The sequence below is a fragment of the Sorex fumeus genome, unplaced genomic scaffold (assembly GCF_029834395.1).
Source record: "Sorex fumeus unplaced genomic scaffold, SorFum_2.1 ptg000009l, whole genome shotgun sequence".
NCBI classification, from domain to species: Eukaryota; Metazoa; Chordata; class Mammalia; order Eulipotyphla; family Soricidae; genus Sorex; species Sorex fumeus.
The window spans coordinates 24,713,136-24,738,711 of NW_026606066.1; the positions used below are offsets into that span (position 1 = coordinate 24,713,136).

At 40.0% G+C, this 25,576-nt stretch overlaps 1 protein-coding gene across 4 annotated transcripts in view; it reads right to left on the reverse strand.

The window, feature by feature from the left end:
• SLC25A12 (solute carrier family 25 member 12) overlaps positions 1 to 25,576 on the reverse strand; it is a 193,422-nt gene that overhangs the window by 72,429 nt on the left and 95,417 nt on the right. For all 4 annotated transcript variants that reach the window (XM_056110183.1, XM_056110182.1, XM_056110187.1 and 1 more), the window contains one exon: positions 10,727 to 10,869. In XM_056110183.1, the coding sequence (XP_055966158.1) occupies positions 10,727 to 10,869 (143 nt within the window). The remainder of the gene's footprint in view (positions 1 to 10,726; positions 10,870 to 25,576) is intronic.

Below are 25,576 nucleotides of genomic sequence, written 5' to 3' on the forward strand. Positions count from 1 at the left end.
AACCTCTGGCACTGCATTCTCCAAGCCAGGAGGGACCTCAAAGCACCAATGAGTGTGGGAAGGAATGAAGGATAAAAGGAAGGATAGGGAGCAAGAAGGAAAAGAAAGACCAGAAATAGAAAATAACCAGAAAATAAGACAGAATGATTAAGCCCCATATATCAGTAATTACCCTAAGTGTGAATACTATAAAAGTCACTGTTAAAATACAGTGTAGTTGATATGCATGAGTTGATTTGCAAAATGACCATATGAATTTTTAAGAATGGTACTTGTCTTTCTTATGTACACAAAAACTTCATACAAGATCTTAAAACAAACTCATAGCCTTTAAATGGCTTAAGCAGACCACCAAGTACAAAAATAGAAAAATTTCTCCCTGCAATCAAAAGTCCAAGAGCAGACAGCTTCAGGCTTCACTAGGAAATTCTACAAACTTTCAAGGAAGATATAATACCTGATCTTTTTAAAGTCTTCACACACACACACACACACACACACACACCCCAAAGATTTTAAGAGGTCAACATCACTATCACCTCAAAACCAGGCAAAAATTGCAAATAAAAACAAAATTGAAACACTGTGAAACACAGAAAAAAAATCTTTAACAAAATCCTCTTTTTTGTGATGGGCACACACCTAGCAGTGCTCAGGGGTTACTCCTGGCTCAGTGCTCAGGAATTTATCCTGGCGTTGCTCAAGGGACCTTACCATATGAGATGCCAGGGATCAAAACTGGGTCAACTGCGTGCCAGGCAAGTGCCCTCCCTACCCACTGTACTATCTCCCCAGCTCCACAGAGGTTTTATTTTGGTTTTTTGGGGGGCAGGATATTGGGGCACACTCAGCAGGGCTACTACCGCTATACCCAAGGGTTATTCCTGGCTTTGGTAACTCAGGGATCATTCCTAGCAGGCTTTGTGGGGAGGAAGTGGGTGAACAAATGGGGTGGTGGGGATTGAACTCAGGTCAGCCACATGCAAGGCAAATGTCCAACCTGCTGTGCTTTTGTCCTGGCCCCTATCTACAAAATCTTGGCTAACAGAATGCATCAATGCCTCAAAAAAAAATACACAATAAAGTTTGGTTCAAACATGTAAATCAATTAATGTATATTAAATCACTAAATCACATCAAGAAAGATAAAAAATCATACATCATATCAACAGAGATGGAAAAAGACTTTGACAAAATTCAACACCCAATATATGGAAAATCCTTCTATTAATAGGAACATGTCTCACCATAATGAAGATATATATAACAAACCCACAACTAGTATCATATTCCTAACATAGTCATACTGGTATCAATGGTGAAAACCTGAAAGCTTTGAAAACTTCTCCCCTAAAATCTGGAATAAGACAATGATGTTCACTCTCACCATATTTAACATAGTTGAAAGTCCATGTCAAATCAGTTGGACAAGTCACTGTCACTGTCCTCCTGTTGTTCATCGATTTGCTCAAGCAGGCCCAGTAACGTCTCTATTGTGAGACTTGTTGTTACTGTGTTTGGCATATCAAATACGTCACGGGTAGATTGCCAGGCTTTGCCGTGCAGGTGAAATACTCTCAGTAGCTTGCCAGGCTCTCCGAGAGGGGCAAGCTACCGAGTGTATCTCAAGAAAAGATATAAAAAGAAATGCAAATCGAAAGAAAAGTCACTGTCACTGTCCTCCCATTATTCATCGATTTGCTCGAGTGGGCACCAGTAACATCTCCATTGTGAGTCCTGTTGTTACTGTTTTTGGCATATCGAATACGTCACGGGTAGCTTGCCAGGATACTCTCAGTAGCTTGCTGGGCTCTCTGAGGGGGACAGAGGAATCAAACGCAAGTCAGCTGCGTGCAAGGCAAACGCCCTACCCGCTGTGTTATCGCTCCAGCCTGACAAGATAACATAAATAGAAAAATCTCAAAAGAGGACACCAAAAACTCTTAAAAGTAAAAACAAATAGAAATAAAATCAATATACAAAAAAAACCTAAAGTATTTCTATTAATAAATAATGAAAGAAAGAGAAATTAAGAAAACAACCCCATTTATAAGGGCATAAGAAGGATAAGATATCTTTTCACACTTAATAAGAGAGTTGAAAGGCCTATACATTGAAAATCCTGTCGAACATTGTTACGAAGTAGAAGACACAAAGGAATGAAAAAATGTACTCATGGACAGGAAGAATGTTGTAAAAATAGTTGTATTACCTAAAGCAATTTATGATTCAGTGCAATTCCTGTCAAAATTCCAATGATATTTTTAAAGAAACAAAACAATTCTAAAATGTATGTGGAAACACAACAGACCACATCTAGAGAGATTGGGGAGTGGGGAGGAGAAGGAAAACATGGTAATCATCTTTCTGAGTATAAGCCAAAAACCAATAAATAAATAAAATGGGGTTAGGGAGATAGGTCAAAGTCCTGGAGCATATATATGCCCATTCATATATAGCATTCATAAGTCTTTTGTGGGGGCAGGGGGTTTGGGCCATACCCAGCAATGCTCAGGATTTATTCCTGGCTCTGCACTCAGAAGTTATTCGCAGCGTTGCTCAGGAGACCAAATGGATGCAGGAGATTGAACCCAGGTCAACCACATGCAAGACAAGCATTTCTGCCCTCTGTGCTGTTGTTCTGGCCCTTGTGCATCTTCAAATTCTGTCCCCCCAGCCCCCCACGATGGCTGCACCTGACTGCATCACTGGGCCCAAGTATGAACAATCAGGCTATACCAGCTGACCAAATATTTTGGGGAGTGGCCCTCAAGCCCTTCAGTTTGGGATAACCTCTAATATAAGTCCCAAAAATCAGACACCAAAATGTAGTTACCAATTCCCTGAAATAGAGAAATACAGCTTTTAGCTTCAAGTTTCAGATTCAGCAGTACAACCATTCTGTGTTGATGTGAAAGTCAGACTTACTCCTTAACTAGCAAAGGTCATAAAAAGATGGCTGGCAGAATGCATTTGGCTCACAGCTGTAGGGTTCTGGCATGCTAAGTAGTGCTTTTGTAGTTGTATCTGCTGCCAACCAATTTGGCAATAATTTGGCAAACAAATTTGGATATTTATGTGAAATCATATTATTTGTCCAAAATATCCCATTTTCTGACTTCCTTGATAACTTATTAGATGGGGGAAAACTAGGTTTCTGGTCCCAAATTTTATCAGCCACCAAAGGCCACCAAGTTGTGGAGTAAAGGAACCCCTGGTGGGCCTGGAGAGATAGTATAGGGCGGGGCACTTGCTTTGCATGCAGCTGACCCCAGTTCAATCCCTACTACCATAAGGCTCCCCAAGCACCCCCAGAGTAAGCCCCAAGAACAGAGCCAAGAGCTGCACCTGAACACCAATGAGGTGGCCCAGATTCTCCTGCCACTCTCAAAAGAAATGACTATTTAGGTCACACTTTGTTTTCGTTGAATGAGAATGAGAGAAACCTTTACTTTTCCAAGGAGGGATGGTTTTGCTTTTGTTTTGCTGAGTTGAACCTGGCAATGATGAGGGCTCTGCGCTCAGGAATCACCTTGACAGTTCTCAGAGGACCATATTGGGTGCTATGGATCAAATCTGGGTTGACTGTGCGCAAGACAAGCACCTTACTTGCTGTACTATCTCTCTGGCCCCAGAATTTTCACTTATTAACATAATTGTTGCTTGACTTTTTAAAAAGAACATGGATAAATCCTATTTTAATATAATTAATGTGGTTTTTAAATTTTTCTTATTTAGTTACTATTTAATTCATGGAACAGAAATTCCAAAAGGTTAATAAACTAATTTCACAAATTTTAAAAACCATGTTATGCATAAAAAAATTCTAGGGTCCTTGCCTTGCACACAGCTGACTAGAATTTGATCCCCAGCATTATATACGCCACCCCCCCATCCCTACCAGGAGTCAACCCTGAGTGCAGAGTCAGAAGTAAGCATTAAGCATCGCTAAGTGCTCCTCATTCCTCCCACACACACACACGCACGCGAATAAAATACTTTTATATCTGTAGACCATTAAAGGAAAATACTTATGAAAAAGCAAGGGGAACATATCATTTTCTAAACTCTGAGCTAAATATAGAAATCATGGTAGAAGTTAGTTTCAAACAAGCAACTGTCTAAATATTTCAGATCAGATCACACAATAATAGTCCCTAAGACCAGTATTCAATACATAAAATCACTTTGCTTTTTATTATATGACCAGAACTTCAGAGTTTAAGCCACAATTTCACAACTAATACTTGGTTAATGGCTTTTCCTTTTAGACAATCCATCATGCTATTTATATCAGACAATAATGCTGCTTCTCTGGCTCCCTACAGTAAGGATTTGTATTAAAACACTCTCTCCTGCTTATTTTACTATCTAATGGAGGAGAGGCATGAGGAAGAAAAAAAAGAGAGAAGTTCAGATGCTAAGAAAACATGGGGATGGGCAGAAGCACAAATCTAGGGTACTGATCACTCCTAAACTTGCTTTTCCCACACATTTAAAGAAATCACTGGGGCTGGAGTGATAACACAGTGGGGAGGACATTTGCCTTGCATGCAGCCAAGCCAGGTTCGATTCCCAGCATCCCAGATGGTCCCCCGAGCACCCACAGGAGTAATTCCTGAGTGTAGAGCCAGGAGTAACCCCTGTGCATTGCCGGGTGTGACCCAAAAAGCAAAATAAATTAATAAATAAATCACTAAAACCTGTCCCTACTACTGCAGCTAATTTGAATTTGGTCTGGGGTAACTAAAAGCAATCAGAGGCGGCGTTGGAGCTGGGAGACAATACAGCAGTTAGGGTACAGGCCCACTAGGTGTCCGACCCAGGTTGGATTTTCAGTGCTACAGTTCCCCCAGCGCTGCAGAAGCGGCCTGGGGAATCCTCACCATTGCAGAGCTCAGGCAGCATTGCATCTTCTGGTCCTCGCTCAGCAGGCCAGTTGGTTGAGAATTAATGAGAAGTTCCCCAGGCCTCCTGAGCATTGCTTGGAAGTGTCCCCCGTACCCCCGCCCCCCAAAAACAGAAGTGGTGTTATTTCAAGTTATAGAGCTATGAAGCTCACCATCCTAAAACTCAACAGAACCAACGAACACATCTTGTCCCCTCTATCCCGGAGTCAGGGAGAGGCTGGGATGTCCCTGGTCTTGCATGTGTGAGGCACGGGTTCAATCCCCAGGGCCACACACATACTGTCACTATCACTGTCACTGTCACTGTCCTCCCATTGTTCATCGATTTGCTCAAGCGGGCCCAGTAACGTCTCCATTGTGACACTTGTTATTGTGTTTGGCATCAAATACACACACCCAAAAAAGTACTGAGCTGTTCTAATTTCTCATCTCTGCTCTGGGCAAAGGAGTGAAAAACTGGAAGTGGGCAGAGGGAGAACATTTTTATCTTAATGATTAAAAGAAGAAATATGAGCTAAAACCGAAACAAATTGCCATACTGGGAAAATCAATCAAGCTGTCTAGGCCTTGTTTTCCTTAACTGTTAAACAAGGCAGAACCAGGATTCAGCCCTGAGTACTGCCAGGTGTGGCTCAAAATCCAAACCCAAAATAAAACAAAAAGTTAAGCGAGGAAGGACTGCCTACTTTAAAAAAAAAAGATAAATATTGTCAAAGTCTTTGGTTCTCTTGAAGTAAAAAGTATTTAAAAACTTGAACAGTGGTGGGCTGGAGCAATAGCACAGTGGGTAAGGCATTTGCCTTGCACGCAGCCAACCTGGGTTCGATTCCCAGCATCCCATATGGTCCCCTGAGCACTGCCAGGGGTAATTCCTGAGTGCAGAGCCAGGAGTAACCCCTGTGCACTGCTAGGTATGACCTAAAAAGCAAAAAAAAAAAAAAAAAAAAAATTAATTGAAAAAATAAAAACATGAACAATGTTACCTAATTCTTTTGAAGTCAGAGAGCTATGTGAAAGCCTGAGATTTCAACCAGAAACTCATTTTGTTCTGTATTTCAGCAAGTTCAGGAACTTCAGAGGGCCAGAAAGAAAACTTGAGGAAGTGGAGTCTATACCTTGCATGCGCAAGGCCCTACATGGCCCCCAAAACACCAAGTAGTGGTGGCCCCAGTCCTCATGGCTCCTGGGCATTGCTGAGGAAGTTCCCGCCACCACCCCCCCCCCGCAAAAAAAAAAAATCTAAAGATCATTCGGGCTGGAGCAATAGCATAGCGGTAGGGCGTTTGCCTTGCACGCAGCCAACATGGCCGACCCGAGTTCGATTCCTCCGCCCCTCTCGGAGAGCCCGGCAAGCTACCGAGAGTATCTCGCCCGCATGGCAGAGCCTGGCAAGCTACCCGTGGCGTATTCGATATGCCAAACACAGTAACAACAAAGTCTCCAATGGAGACGTTACTGGGCCCGCTCGAGCAAATCGATGAACAACGGGAGGGCCTTTACCTTTTAAAGATCATTCACTAATAGGAGGTTAGAAGTAGAAAGTTACAGCCAGAGAAATTGTACAGCTAGTAGGGTGTTTGCCTTGCACATGGCTGACCTGGATTCAATCCCCAGCACCCATTATGGTCCTCCCTGAGCTAGCAAGGCGTGATCATGAGCACAGAGCCAGGAGTAATTACTAAGCACTGCTGAGTGTGGCCCAAACACAAAACAAACAAAAAAAAATGAGTAAAATTTTGTATTTTCTGCTTTTAGGAATAATATATGTGCTTCATTAACTCATTTATAATTTTTATGAGCTAAGAATTAGATTTTTTTACCAATCCTAATCTAATTTCAAAAGCAGAGGGAAAAAAAGCTTCAAAGTTTTGAAATACAAGTGTTTTCCTTTTTCAAGTGAAATATTCTTAAGCAAACATTATCTACATTTTTTTTTCGACCTGGCTGACCTGAGTTCGATTCCTCTGCCCCTCTCAGAGAGCCCAGCAAACTACCGAGAGTATCTCGCCTGCACGGCAAAGCCTGGCAAGCTACCCATGATGTATTTGATATGCCAACACAGTAACAACAAGTCTCACAATGGAGACGTTACTGGGCCCGCTCGAGCAAATCGATGAACAACAGAAGGACAGTGCCACAGTGTTTCTGGTTTTTGGGTCATACCCGACGATGCTCAGGGGTTACTCCTAGCTGTGTATTCAGGAATTACTCCTGGCAGTGCTCGGGGGACCATATGGGATGCTGGGAATCAAACTCGGGTCAGACACATGCAAGGCAAATGCCCTACCCACTCTGCTATCACTCCAGCCCTATCTACATTATTTTGGTTTGGGACTTCATCCGGCTTTTCTCAGGACTTAACTCCTGGCTCTGTGCTCAGGGATCACTACTGGCAGTGCTGGGGGATTAGACGGGGTGCTAAGGATTAACCTGCATTTGTCACATGCAAGGCAAGTGCCATACCCAGTGAGCTCTCATTCCAGCCCATGCTTTGTTAACTAGTCAAAATCCATATCTGATCTCCACTTCTCTGGCAACTTAAATTCCTAATTCCAGATGGCCTCACTCGAACGCCATCACTCAGCTCGTGGGAACTTCATAAAGCTTTAAAAAAAGAATCTTTTGAGATGATCTATAGCAAATGATCACAGAGAAAACATCTAAACAGACAGATACATTCTAAAAGCAGGTGTCAGACCAAATTAATAACAAAAAATACTAACAGTTCTTAAAACCGCTAAATGGTTTTGGTGTTTTTTTCTTTTCTTTCTTTTTTTTAATTTGACTGTGTTTTGTTTTGTTTTGGTTTTGCACCACATCCAGCTCTAATGGTACTCAGAGCTTATTCATAACTCTGCACTTGGGTATCACTCCTGGTAGGGCTCAAGGGATTTTACAGGGATGCTGGAGACCTAGTTTGGGTCAGCCACGTGCAAGGCAAACGCTCTCCCAAAGTACTCTCTGGCCCCAGTTCAATGTATTCTAAATAAATTTTAATAGTTCTAAAGATGGAATTTTGATTAAGTATCACATTACATTCTGTATACTTTATAATCTAATGACTCCTGAGATCTAATGACCCAACAGTCCATTGACACTTATCAGCTAATTCGATTTAGAGCTTAACAGACAAAATGTATACACATTCCCCAATATCTACCACTGATAAATAACTAATAGCATATTTTATTTATCTGATATAATCTATGACATAAATTATAGTATATTTCATACATTGTGCTAGAGTTTTATGGAAAAATAATTTATTGTAGTGCTCAGATAAATAGTACAGAGGTTAAGATGCTTCCCTTGCATGATGCTGAGTCAAGTTCAATTTCCAGTATTGTGGTTCCCTGAAAGCCAGAAAAGCCCCCATCACTAACATAGAGTCAGGGCCACCACTACCACAAGCACTGTCAGGTGTAGCCCAAACCCTCCACCTCCAAAAAAAGTTAATGTAGTACCAGTCCTGAATTGAAAGAACTTAGTACAACATTTTACTGTAACAGCCTTCTAAATAGATTGTGCTACATGTATGTCTTATATAAATCCAAACTACTATTGATAAGTAACAAATAATCTGACCTTATTTACGGTAATAAAAATAAATTTATTTGTTTAAGAAGGGGAGTGTTTGGGACCATATCTTGTAGTGGTCCTGGTAATACTTGAGGGATCATCTGCTAGGGACTGAACAGAGGTAGGCCAGATGCAAGGGAAGTACCTTACCCCCCATACTATCTCTCCAGCACCTAGTAATAACTTTTTTTAAATCCCTTATTGCCTAGATTTTCAAAATTTTTGTACAACTACCTCTACAGGTCTGAGAAAAGACCCAGACTCTCTTAGAAGTCTGGGGATAGATGTTGGAACTCACGTAACAAGGAAAATCTTTATCACTCATACCAGTATTACGGGCTGGAGAGATAGCACAGCAGGTAGGGCGTTTCCTCGCATGCGGCTGACACAGGTTCAATTCCTCCATCCCTCTCAGCAAGCTACCAAGAGTATCCCAGCCGCACGGCACAGCCTGGCAAGCTCCCTATGGTGTATTTGATGTGCCAAAAACAGTAACAACAAGTCTCACAATGGAGATGTTACTGGTGCCCGCTGGAGCAAATAGATGAACAATAGTGCTACAGTGCTACCAGTATTACATTCACTCGTTAAGTGTTTTGACTTAATATACAAAAGCCTGCCTTTAATCCCCTAGGATCGAGTGAGCTGACGCTCTGATAAGATGCACCTTGTCATTTTCTGTGTCTGCGCATGCTCATAAACTACCAGCTCTAAAAATACCTCCAGGACTGAGAGTCACGAGCCTGCAGCATTGTCAAAGCCTAGCACAGAAGGTCCCAGCTCTACCCCACTCCAACAACTCCAACAGCAACAAAGCAATGCCACAACCACACCAAAAAAGTATATATAACACCACCTGCCACGGCTCAGCGCGCGCACACACACACACACACACACACACACCCCACTTGATGTTTTATGCTGCTGCCTTTTCCTTTCCCAGATTTCTTCCTACTTGTCCAAACACCCGGAAGCTCCACTAGCCTCGTCAGATTTTATTAATAGCCTCTCCTATGATGCTGCGCTGAGCACCCAAACATATTTAACCACGCTTTCTTGGGTGTCTTTTGTACCCTCTATCACTTCATTTACAGTGCGTCAATGCAAAGCGTTACATTTATTTCTTCATTTTCTAATCTCTAACTAAGGGAATAGCTTCCTATGGCAAAAAACCAATAATGCTTAGCAATGATAGTTCTCAATAATATTTGTAAAATAAATGAGTAGACAGACAAAAAGTACTCTGAATTTTTCAAATTGGAGAGACAGTATAGCACATGCGGGTGTGGGCACTGCCTTGCAGGCGGTTGACTCAGATTCTATCCACAGCACCCCATATGGCTTCCTGGGCCTGCCCAGGATTAAGTGATCCTTGAGTGTAGAGCCAGGGGTAAGCCCTAAACACGGTCAGAACTAGGTGTGGTCAAAAAAAAACAACAAAAAAAAAACTTTGTCTTTGCCTAAGTTCCTCTCTGGTTTAATTTTCTTCATAGCATTTCACCTCATAGCCCGCTATAATTTTATTCTATTAGCTTTTCATAATTTATTCATCGATTTAGTACATAAAATGGCATAGGTACTCAATATTTACTGAACAAATGAAATATACTTAGTTATGAAAAAGCCCAGTCGACTGAGGCTAATTAAAAAGATAAAACTTCAGGACTGGAAAGACAGTACAGCGGTCTGCACTTGCCTTGTAAGTAGCCCTGTGCTGGTTCCCAGCCATACATGTCACCTGAGCACTACTAGGGGAGATCCCTCAGCACAGAGTCAGGAGTAAACCCCAAGTACAGTTGGGTATGGCTCCCCAACTGAAATAAGTTAGAAAAAACTCGATGTCCTTATCCAGCTATTAACCAAGATAACGATTCTTCACATGCAATTAACAACAGCAAAAACAAAATACCAGCACCTTTGATAATGACAACGAATAGCACTGATTTTATAAACTTTTAAGGGCAAGATAAGGTTTACTAAAATTAAAAATGTGGATGGTCATAGGTTTTTCCGATCTTATTTTGTTTTCTTGATTTCAGTCCATACCTAGTAATCACACCTGGCTATTTCTGACTCTGCTCAGAAGACCATGTGGTGCCAGGGATCAAACCTGGGCCTGTTGCATACAAAGCATGCGCCCAGTCTCTGACTATCTCTCTGGCCCTTTTCTAATTTTAAATAAGATATATATATATATACGGAGTACTACTTTTCCAAAAATATATAAATATTTTTACCCATCCTTGGTTTGATCAGCTACTCCTGCCAAGAGCTGCACAATCTTGGGGTTGCTGTTCGGATCATTATATAGTCCAAGGTAGCGCTGGACAAAGTCCTCCGGGGTCATGTAATGTTCTCCATCAACCTCAGTACTGGCATACTGAAAAAAAAAAATGCATGTTTAAAAATTTAAGTTATTCCATACCATTTTGTAATCAAATGTTTTATGAAAAGAATAAAGGCTGATTTAAAAAAAATCAAGTTGATAACAAATACACAATTCTCAATACAGTACAAAAAACCTTAGAGATTGATTTAAGAACACTAGTGCAGGGGCTGGAGCATATACCACAGAGGGGAGGGCATTTGCCTTGTACGCGGCTGACCTGAGTTTGAGCCCCTGCACTGTGTATGGTACCGCCAGGAGTAATTCTGAGTGCAGAGCCAGGAGTAACCCCTATAACCCAAAAAGCCAATACACACACACACACACACACACACACACACACACACATACACCTAAAACAGTACTAACTTACACATGAACATGAGACTTGAAAATATGTTACAGAGACCACACACAAAAGGCCACAAACTTCATTGTTCCATTTATGAAATGTTCCACAATGGGTAAATCCATAATAACAGAAAGAAAGAGTAATTGCCAGGAGCTAGGAGGAGCAGGAAATACAGAAGAACTCTTTCTTTTTTTTGGGGGGGGGGGGGATGGTGGAGGTGGTCACACCCTGCAATGCACAGGGGTTACTCCTGGCTCTGCACTCAGGAATTACCCCTGGCGATGCTCAGGGGACCATAGGGGATGCTGGGGACCAAACCTGGGGCAATACCCAGCAGTGGGGGGAGGCCCAAAATCTTCTGGTAAAGCAAACCTGGGGCACCAGGGTTAAAACAGGTGGTGCTGACAGGAAAATGTGATACCAGAGATCTTGTGGCAAAAAAAAAAAAAAACCCTGGAAACTGCCCTAAGAATGGAGCCAGGAATAGACATGAGCACCGCTGGGTATGACCACAAAACAAAACACCACCACGAACACAACTATTTATAAAACCTAATTTTCTAATTTTCTGTAAATAATTTTAAAATAAAATAATCATGATGGGGGCCAGAAAGAGAGTACAGTGGGTAGGGCACTTGCCTTGCAAGTAATCAACCTAGGTCTGATCCCCAGCATCCCATATTGTCCCTCAAGTCCCACCAAAAGTGATCCCTAAGTGCACAGCTAGGAATAAATCCTGAGCACTACTGAGTGTGGCCCCGAAACAAAACCCAAACAAGAAAAATTGTTAATAAGAACTAAACACAAAACACCAAATTAGAATATATGAGATGGTTTATGGTGTATTTGTTGTCTCTTCACAAGTGTTTAAGCTTTGCTTTCTCAAATTAGCAGGTGACAACTTTCAAAACAGGGCAAACAATATGAAAACATTTCCAAGTTAGTATAAACAAAAATGTGGCAATTATCCATCCTATTTTGCCACAGAGTTATCTGATCTGTAATGCAGAATGTAACTGCCAAGGCTACCACCACCCTCAAAGCACGTGGGAGCACACACATGCACAGATGCAGTGAAAGTTTACTGCATTGATTGAATCACCAAGATTTCAAAACATTCTTGGCTTTACAGTAATCAAAAAATGAAGCAGCCTTAACACAAATCACCAAGGCCACAGCAGCCAATCAGGAAAACAAATGTTCTTGTTGACAAGAACTGGAAACAGGCCTTGCCACTATCCACGGTTTTATAAATGATGTCAGGGAATCACTTACCCTGAGGTACCTTACGAGTGTTTTCCCCAACTCTCCTTAGTCTAATTTAACTTGATTTTAACAGAAAGATAAAGTGTACATAGCTCAGAGGGGAAAAAAAAAAACACAAGTCTTCTCAACCACAAGAATCAGTAACTCGACTTTAGTGGGAGACAGTTAACTAATTAACTCATTAGAGACAATTACTTGGCAGGACCAGTGGGTCTGTTAACTAAACACAGACAAGTCAAAAGAGTTTAGAACTGACATTACAATCAACCCACAGTCAGTCAAGATGCTAAAACATTTTAGTAATTACTGTAGCACTGCAGCACTGTCCTCCAGTTGTTCATCGATTTGCTCGAGCGGGCCTAGTAATATCTCCATCATGAGATTTGTTGTTACTGTGTTTGGCATATCGAATACATTTTAGGTTAACAGAGAAAAGGAGGTATCTCAAACATTTGAGATATATTTTTAAGTGTTTATTATATTAATTTATTCCTCCGCCCCTCTCGAAGAGTCTGGCAAGCTACCGAGAGTATCTCGCCCGCATGGCAAAGCCTGGCAAGCTCCCCGTGACGTATTCAATATGCCAAACACAGTAACAATTGTCACAATGGAGACGTTACTGGGCCTGCTCGAGCAAATCGATGAACAACGTGAGGACAGTGACAGTGATTATATTAATTAGTAATATATAGGATTTATCTCTTTCATGCAAATTTTAAATGTACTAGCATAGAGCTATTCATACTTTTAAAGATGTACAGAACTGCAAACAAGAAAAGATAATAGTTTTTGGAAAATGTTTTTTTTTAATCAACTTAATCACTGATTTACAATTTTGTAAGCTTTCAGGAATTTAGCTTTACTCATTTGTGTATGTGTTGGTGTAACTACCTCCACAGTTCTAAAAAAGTGCAGGAACTAAAGCAATAAACAGCATGTAGGGCACTTGCCTTGCATGCAGCTGACGCAAGTTCGATCCCCGCCACACTGTATGGTTCCCCGTGCACTGCCAAGTACTGATTCCTGAGTCAGAAGTAACCCCTGAGCATTGCCGGGTATGATAGCCTCCACCACCCCCGCAAAAAAAAAAAAAAATCTCTCATATATAGGATATAAAGAAACAGTAAGGGAACAACAAATGGTCAAAGGAGACTGTCTTACAGAACTTTTATATATATATAAAAATATATAATTACAAATATTATCATTAATAATCATAATTATTAATTATAAATAATTACATAACTAATATAATAAACACTTTTAAAAGGGTGGCTGGGAGGGGCCCTTGGGACATTGGCGGAGGGAATCAAACACTCTGGTAATGGGTGCGGTGTTGGAATGATGTGTGTATGAGACATATAATTAACAGGATCTCAATAATGATGGCAAAATAATAAATATATCATAATGAATTTGGAACAGGGGTTCCAAATGGAGCTCAGGACATCCAGTTCCCACCCACCTCCCCACAGGTAATTCTCAACCAATCAGGCCAGAGGTTCAGTGCAAGGGCTGGAGGATGCAATACTGCCAGGCTCTGCTGTGCCAGGGATATCTGGGCCACCTGGCTGTGCTCAGGACTCCAGGGGTACAACTGGTGGGATTTGGGGGACCATGTGGTATATGCACTTCCACTGCTGTATTATCTGCCAGATCCCCAAAAGCATTTATAAAATACTACTGAAATAAGGATGAGGAGCTAGAGAGACAGTACAGGGGTTAAAGCGCTTGCATGTGGCTGACCAGAGTGTGATCCCCCGCAACCTCTATGGTTCCCCAAACACCACCAGGAGTGATCCCTGAGCTAGAGATAGGAATAAGCCATGAGCACAGCCTGGCATGGTCCCAAAAGAAAAAATAAATAAAACAAGAAAGGCCCATTTTAAATAATTTAATTACTTTTAATGTTCTTATTTTAGTCAACTGGACAATATTCTAAACAGATACAAAAAAGTAAACACTGTCTATAAATAACACAGTCTACAAATTTTAGGGCTAAAAATAAAAGAGGTAGGTTGTGTTTCTGAAATCACCTTTTACTAATCCAAATTATTTGAGTGCTAATACTAACATGATACAAAGTAATAGAAAAATAATTTGAGGAGCCTCCCAGACTAATAATTGTCTTAAAAACTTAGTCAAGTAACTTTAATATATCAAGTAGTTTCATACCATTGCCATTTTACACCTTTATCATTTCCAAGTAAACTAAATGAAATGAACCAGACATTATATCCATCCTCCAAATAACTTAAGAGTCAAACATTTGCCATTTCAAAGTTGTCTCTTAGGCAGTTGTAAATCCTTCTTGGGCAAAAAGTCAAGGACACAGGAAAGACTTAGACAAGACGTAGCTGACAGTATGTGAACAAAAATAGCTGGTCTATTTTCTTGATTTAACTTATCCTAAGCTCAACTCAAGTGGTTTCAATATGAAAGTACACATTGCCTTCCAGAACTCTTAAAATCTTTTCCAGAAATATTTCAATGCACATTAAGTAGATTCCTAAATGTCTGAAACAGTCAAAGCTTAAGAAATAAAATGGGGGACAGAAAGAGAGGACAGCAGGCAGAGTGTTTGCCTGGCACAGAACCAACACTATCCAATCCCTGGCACCAAATATGGTCCCCTGAGTCCAACCAGGAGTGATCCCTGAGCACACAGCCAGGAGTAATCCCTGAGTACAGCCAAGAGAGGCCAAAAACAAAGAAAAAGAACATTAATCGTATGGGAAATTAGAATCTTTATATATTTAGTCAAAATTATTGTTTGATAAAAAGATGCATAATTTCTCATACAGACTTAAGGTGTAGATACACCTCTAATTTCAAATAAGATCATGTTATCTAGAAATGATTTGCCCATCTAGCCAACAGATCAGCATATCAAGACCTCACTTGACTGGAATAAATTGGATAGTAGCAACTCCTTTGCAATAAACCAACTTTAACCCTAAGTGAACTTTAAAACATATACAACCCACAGCACAGTTTTACTTTACTTTAAAGAAGTAAACTTTACAAAGAGTTTACATACAACCCTAAACTCCATGAGTAAGGGGGAAAAGATTATTTTAAAATTTAATGCTGAAAATTAGTAAAAGATTCAAACCATCTAAATAATATAAATTACTTGTTTTAATGGTTCAAGTTCAGAAGTAGACTCTTCAATGTTTTGTATTGCAAAATATATTTTTCAGAGATTATAAAAGAAGAAATCTGATCAAAAAGGCTTTCTGAAAATTTATACAGTATAACAAGAACCAAGAATTTTCTAAGTATGTACTCCAAAACCAGGTAGTTTATCTTGAAGTACTGCTTTTTAAGCCAAAAATAGGTAGAAATCAAATATTTTAGATCATTTTACACTCTTTGCTTGTTTGTTGTTTGGCAATCATACTAGGCTGTTTTTCAAAGCTTATTCCTGGCTCTGTGCTCAATCTGGAGGGTTCAGGTGATCATTTGGGGGTGAACCAGGCCAGTTGTGTGCAAGGCAAGCACCCTACTTGCTGTACTAGTGCTCCAGGTCATTTTGCACTCTTTTAAAAACGTTAAAGGCTGGCATAAAGAGCTGGGATGCATGCTTTGAGGGTAGTAGACCAAGTTCAAGTGCTGGCACCTACAAAGTCCCATGAACAAGATCCCATGAACTAGCAAGAGTTCCCCCACTACAACCCCCACCAATAACCATTTACTAAGTACCAACTATATATGGGGTATTATGGTAGTAGGGTTGTAATGATCAATAAAGCACCTTTGCTGTCCTAAAAATAGGTAAAGTGGATGGACATGGAAATCAGGATCAGAAAATAGATTCTAATTTCCTGCAGTATTAACTAGTTGAATTTTTTTTTAAGCCAGTCAAAAGCTAGTTGAAATTTCTCCAAAGATTAGAATCTTGAACACTTAAGTACCTGGTAATTGTAAGGCTAACGTACATTGAAAACACTGCAATAAAATGCCCAGAAACAAAAAAGCAGAGTATTTTTTTTTCTTGCTTGCTTACTGAATTGTCCTGCTTTTGCCCAAACATGAAGTTGTTCTAACGCCTCTTAACTACAAACCAACATTTCCTTGAGTCTGGCTTCTACTATTCTTGATTCTACCAGGAGGTTGGTCCTGACTGGCCTAAGCAGCTTCCTCTACACTCATCCAACATGTGACTGTAATCTGAGTCAAAACAAACTATTCCTCCATGATTATGTTCCAGCTGAGATGAACTGACATTTTCAGATCTTAACATCCTTGCAGTTTCAGAATTTCCAATGACAGCGTCACAAAGTTCAATAACGTGATACCACAGAGAGCATTTCCCACAAAGAAAAATGAATTATATCAACCACAAAAAAGAAGGACATATATGAAGGCCACAACTGAGCACATGAACTTAATCTTCTTGCTATCCTTCACTGTTACAGCTCTTATTCCTAATAAATAGAAACCAAATTTAGTCACGAATGCATGCCCCTTCATTACACAAGTACCCTGCAAAATGAGCAAAGATCATGATAGATCTGGCATACAAACTGTTACAATAATACAATGTGGAATTCATAATTTTAAATGCATATGATCACATTAATTGTAAAAATTACTGAGCAACATTATATTTTTAAATAGAAATTTTAGTGATTCAAAGTATACACAAGTGAGAAAAAAAAGACTACTTTATACATTTTATTTTGGGGTTTTATGAGCCATAATCAGCAGTGCTCAGGGGATACTCCAGCCCTAAACTCAGGGACTGTTCCTGGAACTCAACCATAGTTGAGCTGGGCACGTGCAAAGCAAACACCTTAACCCTATACTGTCTCATCAGCCCCTAGACATCTAACTTTAATAATAAACACTTTCAGTTTCATCCTTCTCATACTCTAGGGGGGGAAACATTCTATTTGATTATGCAAAGAAAGCACTGTAGCACTGTAGCACTGTCCTCCCATTTTTCATCGATTTGCTCGAGCGGGCCCAGTAACATCTCCATTGTGAGACTTGTTGTTACCGTGTTTGGCATATCGAATAAGTCACAGGGAGCTTGCCAGGCTTTGCCCAGTGGGCAAGATACTCTCGGGAGCTTGTGGGCTCTCTGAGAGGGGCAGAAGAATAGACCCAGGTCAGCCGAGTAGGCCATGGAAGAATTGAACCCGGGTCGGCCGAGTAGTCCGCGAAGGCAAACGCCCTACCTCTGTGCTATCTGTAAATCTGCTTTCTAATTCAAACTGCTTCTATAAGTTGTTATGTGCTTATTTTTCTTTTTTGTTTTACTACTTTTATCTTTACCATCTATTGAAGCTAATCCTAATATCAACTACTGAACAATGTAATTCCTGGGGCTGGAGAGATGGTACAGCAAGTAGAACATTTGCCTTGTACATGGTCAACCCGGGTTCAATCCCAGCATTCCACATGGTCCCCTGAGCTTGACAGAAATGTTCACTAAGCAAGCACAGAACCAGGAGTAAGCCTTGAACATTGTCAGGTGTGGCCCAGAAGTAAAAAATAATAAAATAAATGATATAATTCCTAACAGAGCATGGAGACATGAGGCCCATGCTGACCACTGAAATCAACTAAATTTACCAAAACAAGCTAAACCTACCAAAAACTATGTCCCCTCAAATGGCCAAAAGTCTTTAGAAATAAAATAATGATCCCAGATGACTCAATAACTATAAATGGGATGCTTCTAGGGGGGGCAGATCAAATTGAATGATTAATTTGTATTGTTTTTTTTAAATAATACTTCAATCTCATGATCAAGGTAGCCATGGAACCCATCCAAGGAACATGTTTATAAGCCTAGGCAAGTCAAGTCTTAGTCAAGGTGCAGCTCCTAGAGTGAAAGAGCGTTCTAATGTTGGTAAGCCCTGAATAAAAAAAAAAGAAAAAAAATTGCCATAAAGAAGATCATTATCTTTGTAGGAAGTAGAAAGTATTAAAAGATTTAAGAGATAGAATCAAATGCAATGTATGAACTGGCTTGATTTGATTTTAATAAAGCAATTTAAAATTTATTAAGCAAATAGGAAAATTTCAGCACTGAATGGAAATCCATGTTACAAAGGAATAGTTTAGGAATGATGATCCTATTGGATTTTGTTTGATTTGTTAGTCTTTATAAATAAGCTATTTGTGGATGCAGATACACATGTATGTGTGTGTGTATAGATATATATGTATATTTATATATACATATATACGTAATTGCTTCAAAACAATTTAATGCAATTGCAGAACTGATGAATCAAGATTAGCCACAACAATTGGTGAAACTGAGATAGTACAGAGGAAATCACTAAATATATTCTTGAGATGAATATATTTGAATTTCCCTTAATAAAGATGTTTTATAAAGACTGCAGAAAAGCTAGATGATTCTAGATCTACTAACGTACTCATACCCAAATAATATTTTTTAAAAGGGAAGATGCATTAAAATAAAACTTTTTTCATTTATCATATACCCTTCAGCAGATTATTCAGTTTTTCTTGAACTCAGGGTCATCAACTTTAAAATGGGTATATTGGGGGCCAGAGCAATAGGACAGTGCCTTGAATGCAGCCCACCTAGGTTTGATCCCTGGCATCCCATATGGTCCCCAAACCTGCCAGGAGTGATTTCTGGTTGCAGAGCAGCCCCTGAGCATCTCTGGGTGTAGAACAAAAACCAAAACATTAGACAAATAAAATGGAAGCACTAGGGACTGGAGAGATACAGTGAGCAAAGCCCTTTGCCTTGCACATGGCCAAGCCTGGTATGATCCCCCGAATCTCATATACCATATACCCACAGCATCACGAGGAGTAATCCCTGAGCGCAAACCGGGAGTGAGTCCTGAGAACTGCCAGGTATGGCCCCAAACCCAAAATAAACTAAAATGGCAATATTAACAGTTTCTATCTTAAAGTATTGTTTTAAGGAGTAGTATAACAATTTGCATTAAACATATAAAATAGCTCCTGATACATAACAGGGCCTCCGTAAATAAGCATCAGTACAGTTCTAGAAGCCTAGCACGCCAATGATACTGATTTCAGTGAGTGGTGTTTCAGAAATTTCAGCAGTACTAAGTAAAAGAGAGCCAGGCACAGCCAGGAGATCTTTGTTTTGTTTTGTTTTGTTTTGGTTGCATACAAAGAATAAATTGAAAGTCTCCACCTCTCTCCCAGGTCTGCATTCTGGCATTTCAGAATGTATGGCTGAGCTACATTTCCTTCTCTACTTCAGAGTGAGCAGAGGAATGTTCAAAGGAAAACTACACATATCTTCCATAGTTTTTCAGTTCTGTCTTAAACCACAGCTAGACCCCTATCTCAGAACGTATACACTTGAGAGAAGTGATCTCTTTTAAACAGAAGAGAAAATATGGCTCCAAAAGTAATGTAAACACCTAAGATGACATAGCAAAAAGGGATCACATAAGGATTCAAATCTAGGCTAGACTGCAAAGTTCATGCAGGCTCCACCTACATTCTACAGTCTCCTGAATAAAAGGGGAAAAAAAGAGTTAACTGAGGCCCAGCTCAAGTTAAAAGAAACTTATGGATAAAAAGAAATTAACTGGATAAATTGGTCCACTCAAAACACTCAAGCACAAGAAAACACAGGATTTATTTACATTACATTTTATATGATTTATTTGCACATAATCAGGGTAAAATATGTACTGAATCATTCCACTTACAAAATGAAAGACATTCAGTAATTTCCAAAATAATATCCAAAAGAAAAAACTTCATATTCTTCTCTGCCATGGCTTACAAACAAGGCCATGCTTCATAATGCTCTTCAACCTCATCTCCTACTACTGTTCATTCTACCCTTCATGCACAGATGCTCCAGGGACTCTAGCCTCCTTTTTGTCTCTCAAACATATATATTCTTTCCACATGTAAGACTTTGCACGTGTAAGTTGTTGGGAATTCTCTATTATTCCCTTTCACTTTCCATCATCTCTAGGATCACTTCATCAGGGACCTTTACTGATCACCCTTTTGAAAAATCATGGCTTTGCCTATCATTCCGTTTATTTTCGTATTGGATTTACCATCATCTATAATGGGGATGATTTTGTTTTCTTTTGACTATGTGGTCTTTGTTCTTCCTACCCTCACTAAACTTTTTTAACTCTATAACTGTAAAATCTAGTATAGAGCCTACCCACATGCAGAGTGAGCAATTAATAATGAATTGCTTCAGGGCTAGAGAGATAGTACAGTTTGGCAAGGTATTTGCCTTGCAAGCAGCCAACCCAGGTTCAAACCCACCCCACTGCATATGTTCCCCAAAGCCTCACTAATCTCTGAGCGCTGAGCCAGGAATAAGCCCTGAACACAGTCAGGATGGTCCAAAAACCAAAACAATAGATTCGTTTTTTTTATTTAATGTTTTTTATTAGTGAAACATCATGAGGTACAGTTATAGACTTATAAACTTTTGTGCTTGGGTTTCAGTTATACAATGATCAAGTACCCATCCCTCCACCAGTGCCCATCCTCCACCACCACGGATCCCAGCATCCCTCCCACCCCCCATCCCCCCCGTCCCACCCTGCCTCTGTGGCAGGGCATTCCCCCTTGTTCTCTCTCTCCTTTTGGGTACTGTGTTTTGCAAGAGAGGCATTGAGTGGCAATCATGTTTGGTCTATAGACTACTTTTAGCATGCTTCTCCCACCCTGGGAGGGTCCTCACAACACCCTTTATTTGGTGCTCTCTTCTCTATCTGAGCTTCCTTTTCACCTAGCACGTGTGGCTGGCCTTCAAGTCATGGAGCAAAATTCCTGGTACTAATCTCAGCCATTCCTGGGTGTTAGTCTCCCGTTAAAACAATATATTCTTTTCTGTGCATCCCATACAGAGCTTATTCACTCCTATCTATTTGGTGAAGTCTTCAATATCAGGTTCTAAAATGACATCTACACAACGGAGTACTCTGTAGCTGTTAGAAAAAACGATGTTATAAAATTTCCATACAAGTGGTACTACATGGAAAGTATTATGTTAAGCGAAATGAGTCAGAAAGAGAGGGATAGACATAGAAAGATTGCATTCATCTGGGGAACATAAAGTAACAAAATAGGAGACTAACACCCAAGAGTGGCCAAGATTAGTACCAGGAGGTTTGCTCCATGGCTTGGAGGCCAGCCACACATACTAGGGGAAAAGGGAGCTCAGACAGAGAAGGGAGCACCAAATAAAGGGTATTGGGAGGATCCTCCCAGGATGAGAGAGGCATGCTGAAAGCAGACTATAGACCAAACATGATTGCCATTCAACGCCTCTTTTGCAAACCACAACACCCAAAAGGAGAGAGAGAACAAAAGGGAATGCCCTGCCACAGAGGCAGGGGTGGGAGGGATACTGGGATCCGTGGCGGTGGAAAATGGGCACTGGCAGAGGGATGGGTATTTGATCATTGTATAATTGTATAAATTATATTTAAATTTTCCCATTTAATTCTTTGATTATGCCTTTTTTGAAAGACTGAAATAGTCCTCAAATAAAAGCACATTAAAGATTCATTATGGGCCACAATAGAGCTCTTAGAGAAAAATATTTTAAATGTAATAATTTTATTGGGCTGGAGTGATAGCACAGCGGTAGGGCATTTGCCTTGCACACAGCCAACATGGCAGACCCGAGTTCAATTCCTCCGCCCCTCTCGGAGAGCCCGGCAAGCTACTGAGAGTATCTCGCCCGCACAGCAGAGCCTGGCAAGCTCCCCATGGCATATTCGATATGCCAAACACAGTAACAACAAAGTCTCCAATGGAGACGTTACTGGGCCCGCTCGAGCAAATCGACGATCAATGGGAGGGCCTTTAATTTACTTTTACTTATAATTGAAATCCAAGCACAAAAATTTGTAAGTCTACAACTGGACCTCATGGTGTTTCACTAATAAAAATTTTTAAAAAAATAAAATAAAATGCTAAATTCTTTTTATTCACTTTCTAAAATATAAAGCAGCTTGAAACTTTGCCTTTATTTTCCACTGGCACTGTCTGTAGCACTGTCCTCCCATTGTTCACTGATTTGCTTGAGCAGGCACCAGTAATGTCTCACAACAAATTATGAGACTTGTTCTTATTGTTTTTGGCATACTGAATATGTCATAGGTAGCTTGCCAGTCTTTATTGTCTGGGCGAGATACTCTCAGTAGCTTGCTGGGCTCTCTGAGAGGGGCAGAGGAATCAAACCCTGATCAGCCGCGTGCAAGGCAAATGCCCTACCCGCTGTGCTATCGCTCCAGCCCAGTGAAATTAGTACATTTAAAATATTTTTCTCTAAGAGCTCTATTGTGGCCCATAATGAATCTTTAATGTGCTTTTATTTGAGGGCTATTTCAGTCTTTCAAAAAAGGCATAATCAAAGAATTAAATGGGAAAATTTAAATATAATTGAATTAATCTAGCATCCTAGGAATAAAAGTTGAAGTAATTCTTCCTAAACTAAGCAAACAACCTTGAATCTATCCTTTTATACTTTTCTCAAAATAACACCACACATATATGTAAATACACATACAATAACATATATGAAGTGACCTAAAGAACTTAAATTTTGCTTTATTCACTTTTTTTGTTGTTTTGTTTTTGCTTTTTGGGTCACACCCAGTGATGCTGAGGGGTTACTCCTGGCTCTGCACTCAGAAATTACTTCTGGCAGTGCTTGGGGGACCATATGGGGTGCCAGGAATCGAACCCAGGCTGGCCGCATGCAAGGCGAAAGCCCTACCTGCTGTACTATCACTCTGGCCCGCTTCTTTTTTTTTTTTAAGTTTTTCTGGGCCACACCTGGCAATGCTCAGGGGTTACTCCAGTCTCTGAGCTCAGGAATTAATTAAATTTAATGTCCGTGCTCAGGGGACCATGTGGAACGCTGGGGATGAACCTGGGTCTGCGATATGCAAGGCGAGCATCCTACCCACTGTACTATACATGGCCACACTTTATTCGCTTCTCTTGTACCTTTCTTTTTTCATTTTTATAATGGCCTGAATGGGCCTCATTCTTTTTAGTGTCTATATAATTCTTCAATCATAAGGGTAGTCTGCAATTTTTCTACCTTTCTCCTTTGATGGCATTTATTTTGTTTCAATCCCCACCCCCGCCCCGAGGTGCAAGTGGGGGATACAATTTACAACCCAGCATGCATTTATTTCTATGGATATTTTTTTAATTTCTCTGAGTTAAATGTCAAAAATGGAATTGTCTGTTCAAATTATATCTTTTTATTTCAAACCATTGCCAGATTGCTTTCCAAAGAGTCTTTGTTTCCACAAATACCATAAGAGATTCGCTTTCCTCCACACTTGGCCTCAGAAAATGTTATAACGTTTAAATATTTAATACCGTTACTATAACTGCATATATATCCCAAGTTTTTTAAAAACTTAGGCTTCAACACCTATACCAAGAAGTAGAAGGGTCTCTGGTGAAAACCCCATATAATTTCTTTCTCTGCTCCAAATTATTATCAAAAGTAAATAAGTATATCACACACAAATACCCACTGAATAAAATATCCACTTCATTAGAAATTAACATACTATCGTAAAATCCAAGAAAAAATTACTCTTTGCTTTATACTAACAGCATCTCCTTCCACTTTATCTATAATCTAAAATAAACAATACATTAAAAAATGTATAACTTTATATGGTATACGGTTTTCATCACTACATTGATAGCAAAAAAAGAACAAGATCAGTTTAACACTTGTTTTGGTGCAGTCTTAACAGATGTTGCTTTTCCAAACAATAGATTGAAACAGAGGAACAATAGAAAGTACGTCAAATTTTAACAAAAAGAAAAAGCATTCATTCAGGAGTTTTTGATAAACCTACTTTGCCTCAAAGCACAGACCAGATAGATTAACTCTTCATTGTGAAATTTGTCAGGCTGATGATTAACAGCCATGACACTGCTCCTGTCCTCACTTCCCTCTTCATTGCTTCTACTGTCTCCTTCTGCTACTTCTACTTGTGATGGAGCAAATTGGGTCAATGATCATGTGTGGGAGGAAAAGAAAAATGATAAACCAAGAAATGACAGTTATAAAGGTACTAATAGTAAAGTTCTAGTTAGAAAACTGGTTATAAAACTCTTACACAGGCTAATCAGAATTCACTTAGTGTGTTCCAGTTTTATGAGGTGGAGTAGGGGGCTGAAAAAGCAGAAGCACAGGGAATGTTTATTCTTCTTTTTTTAAACTGAAAGAAAATATAAGTCGCCAAAATGTGAAAAGGAACACGGGCGAAAATACACTTCCCTATACTCAATATAATATTTTATTCTTATTAAGATCTTGTGAACTTGCAGACACAATACTAACAGGCACAAATAAATTAGAAATACTTTTACAAATGCTCTTTTACTTTTTTTAAGGAGGTCTCCCAAGCAGAGCTCAGGAGTCCTAGGGGCCCCTCCCAGAGATTCTTGGTTAACTGAAACAAGGGTTCAACACAAGGGTTCAAAGATATACTGCTAGCACACTGCAGTGTTTGGGCTGACTCGGGCAGTCCTGGCAGTGCTCAGGAGTATCCAGGGTTACATCCAGTGACTCATGTGGTGCCGGGACCCAACCAGAATCAGCTACATGCAAGGCATGCACGTTTTGCCCTACAGTAACTTCCCAACTCCAACATAAAAGTCTTCTTGTTGTTGTTGCTTTTGGTTTTGGACCACACCTAGTGGTGCTCAGGGATTACTCCTGGCTCTGGGGAATCACTTCTGGCAGATTTGGGTGACCATATAGGATGCCAGGGATTGAATCCAGGTCAGCCATCTTCAGGGCAGCACCCTACCCACTATACTATCTCTCTGGCCCCTTTTTAAAATCTTTTAAAAGAAGAGTCACATCTAAAGGGTTCAAGGGCCATGCAGTACTAGGGATGATACTTAGGGCCCCACACAAGCAAGCATGAACTCTACTACCTGAGTTTTCTCTCCAACCCCAACAAATAATTTTTGAGCCACACTATTTGTGAATTTAGATACTAAAAAATGGCACAGATTTAAGTTATTCTAAGACAAAGAAAGTTGCATTCTAAAATTAAAAACTAAATCTTTGGGCTG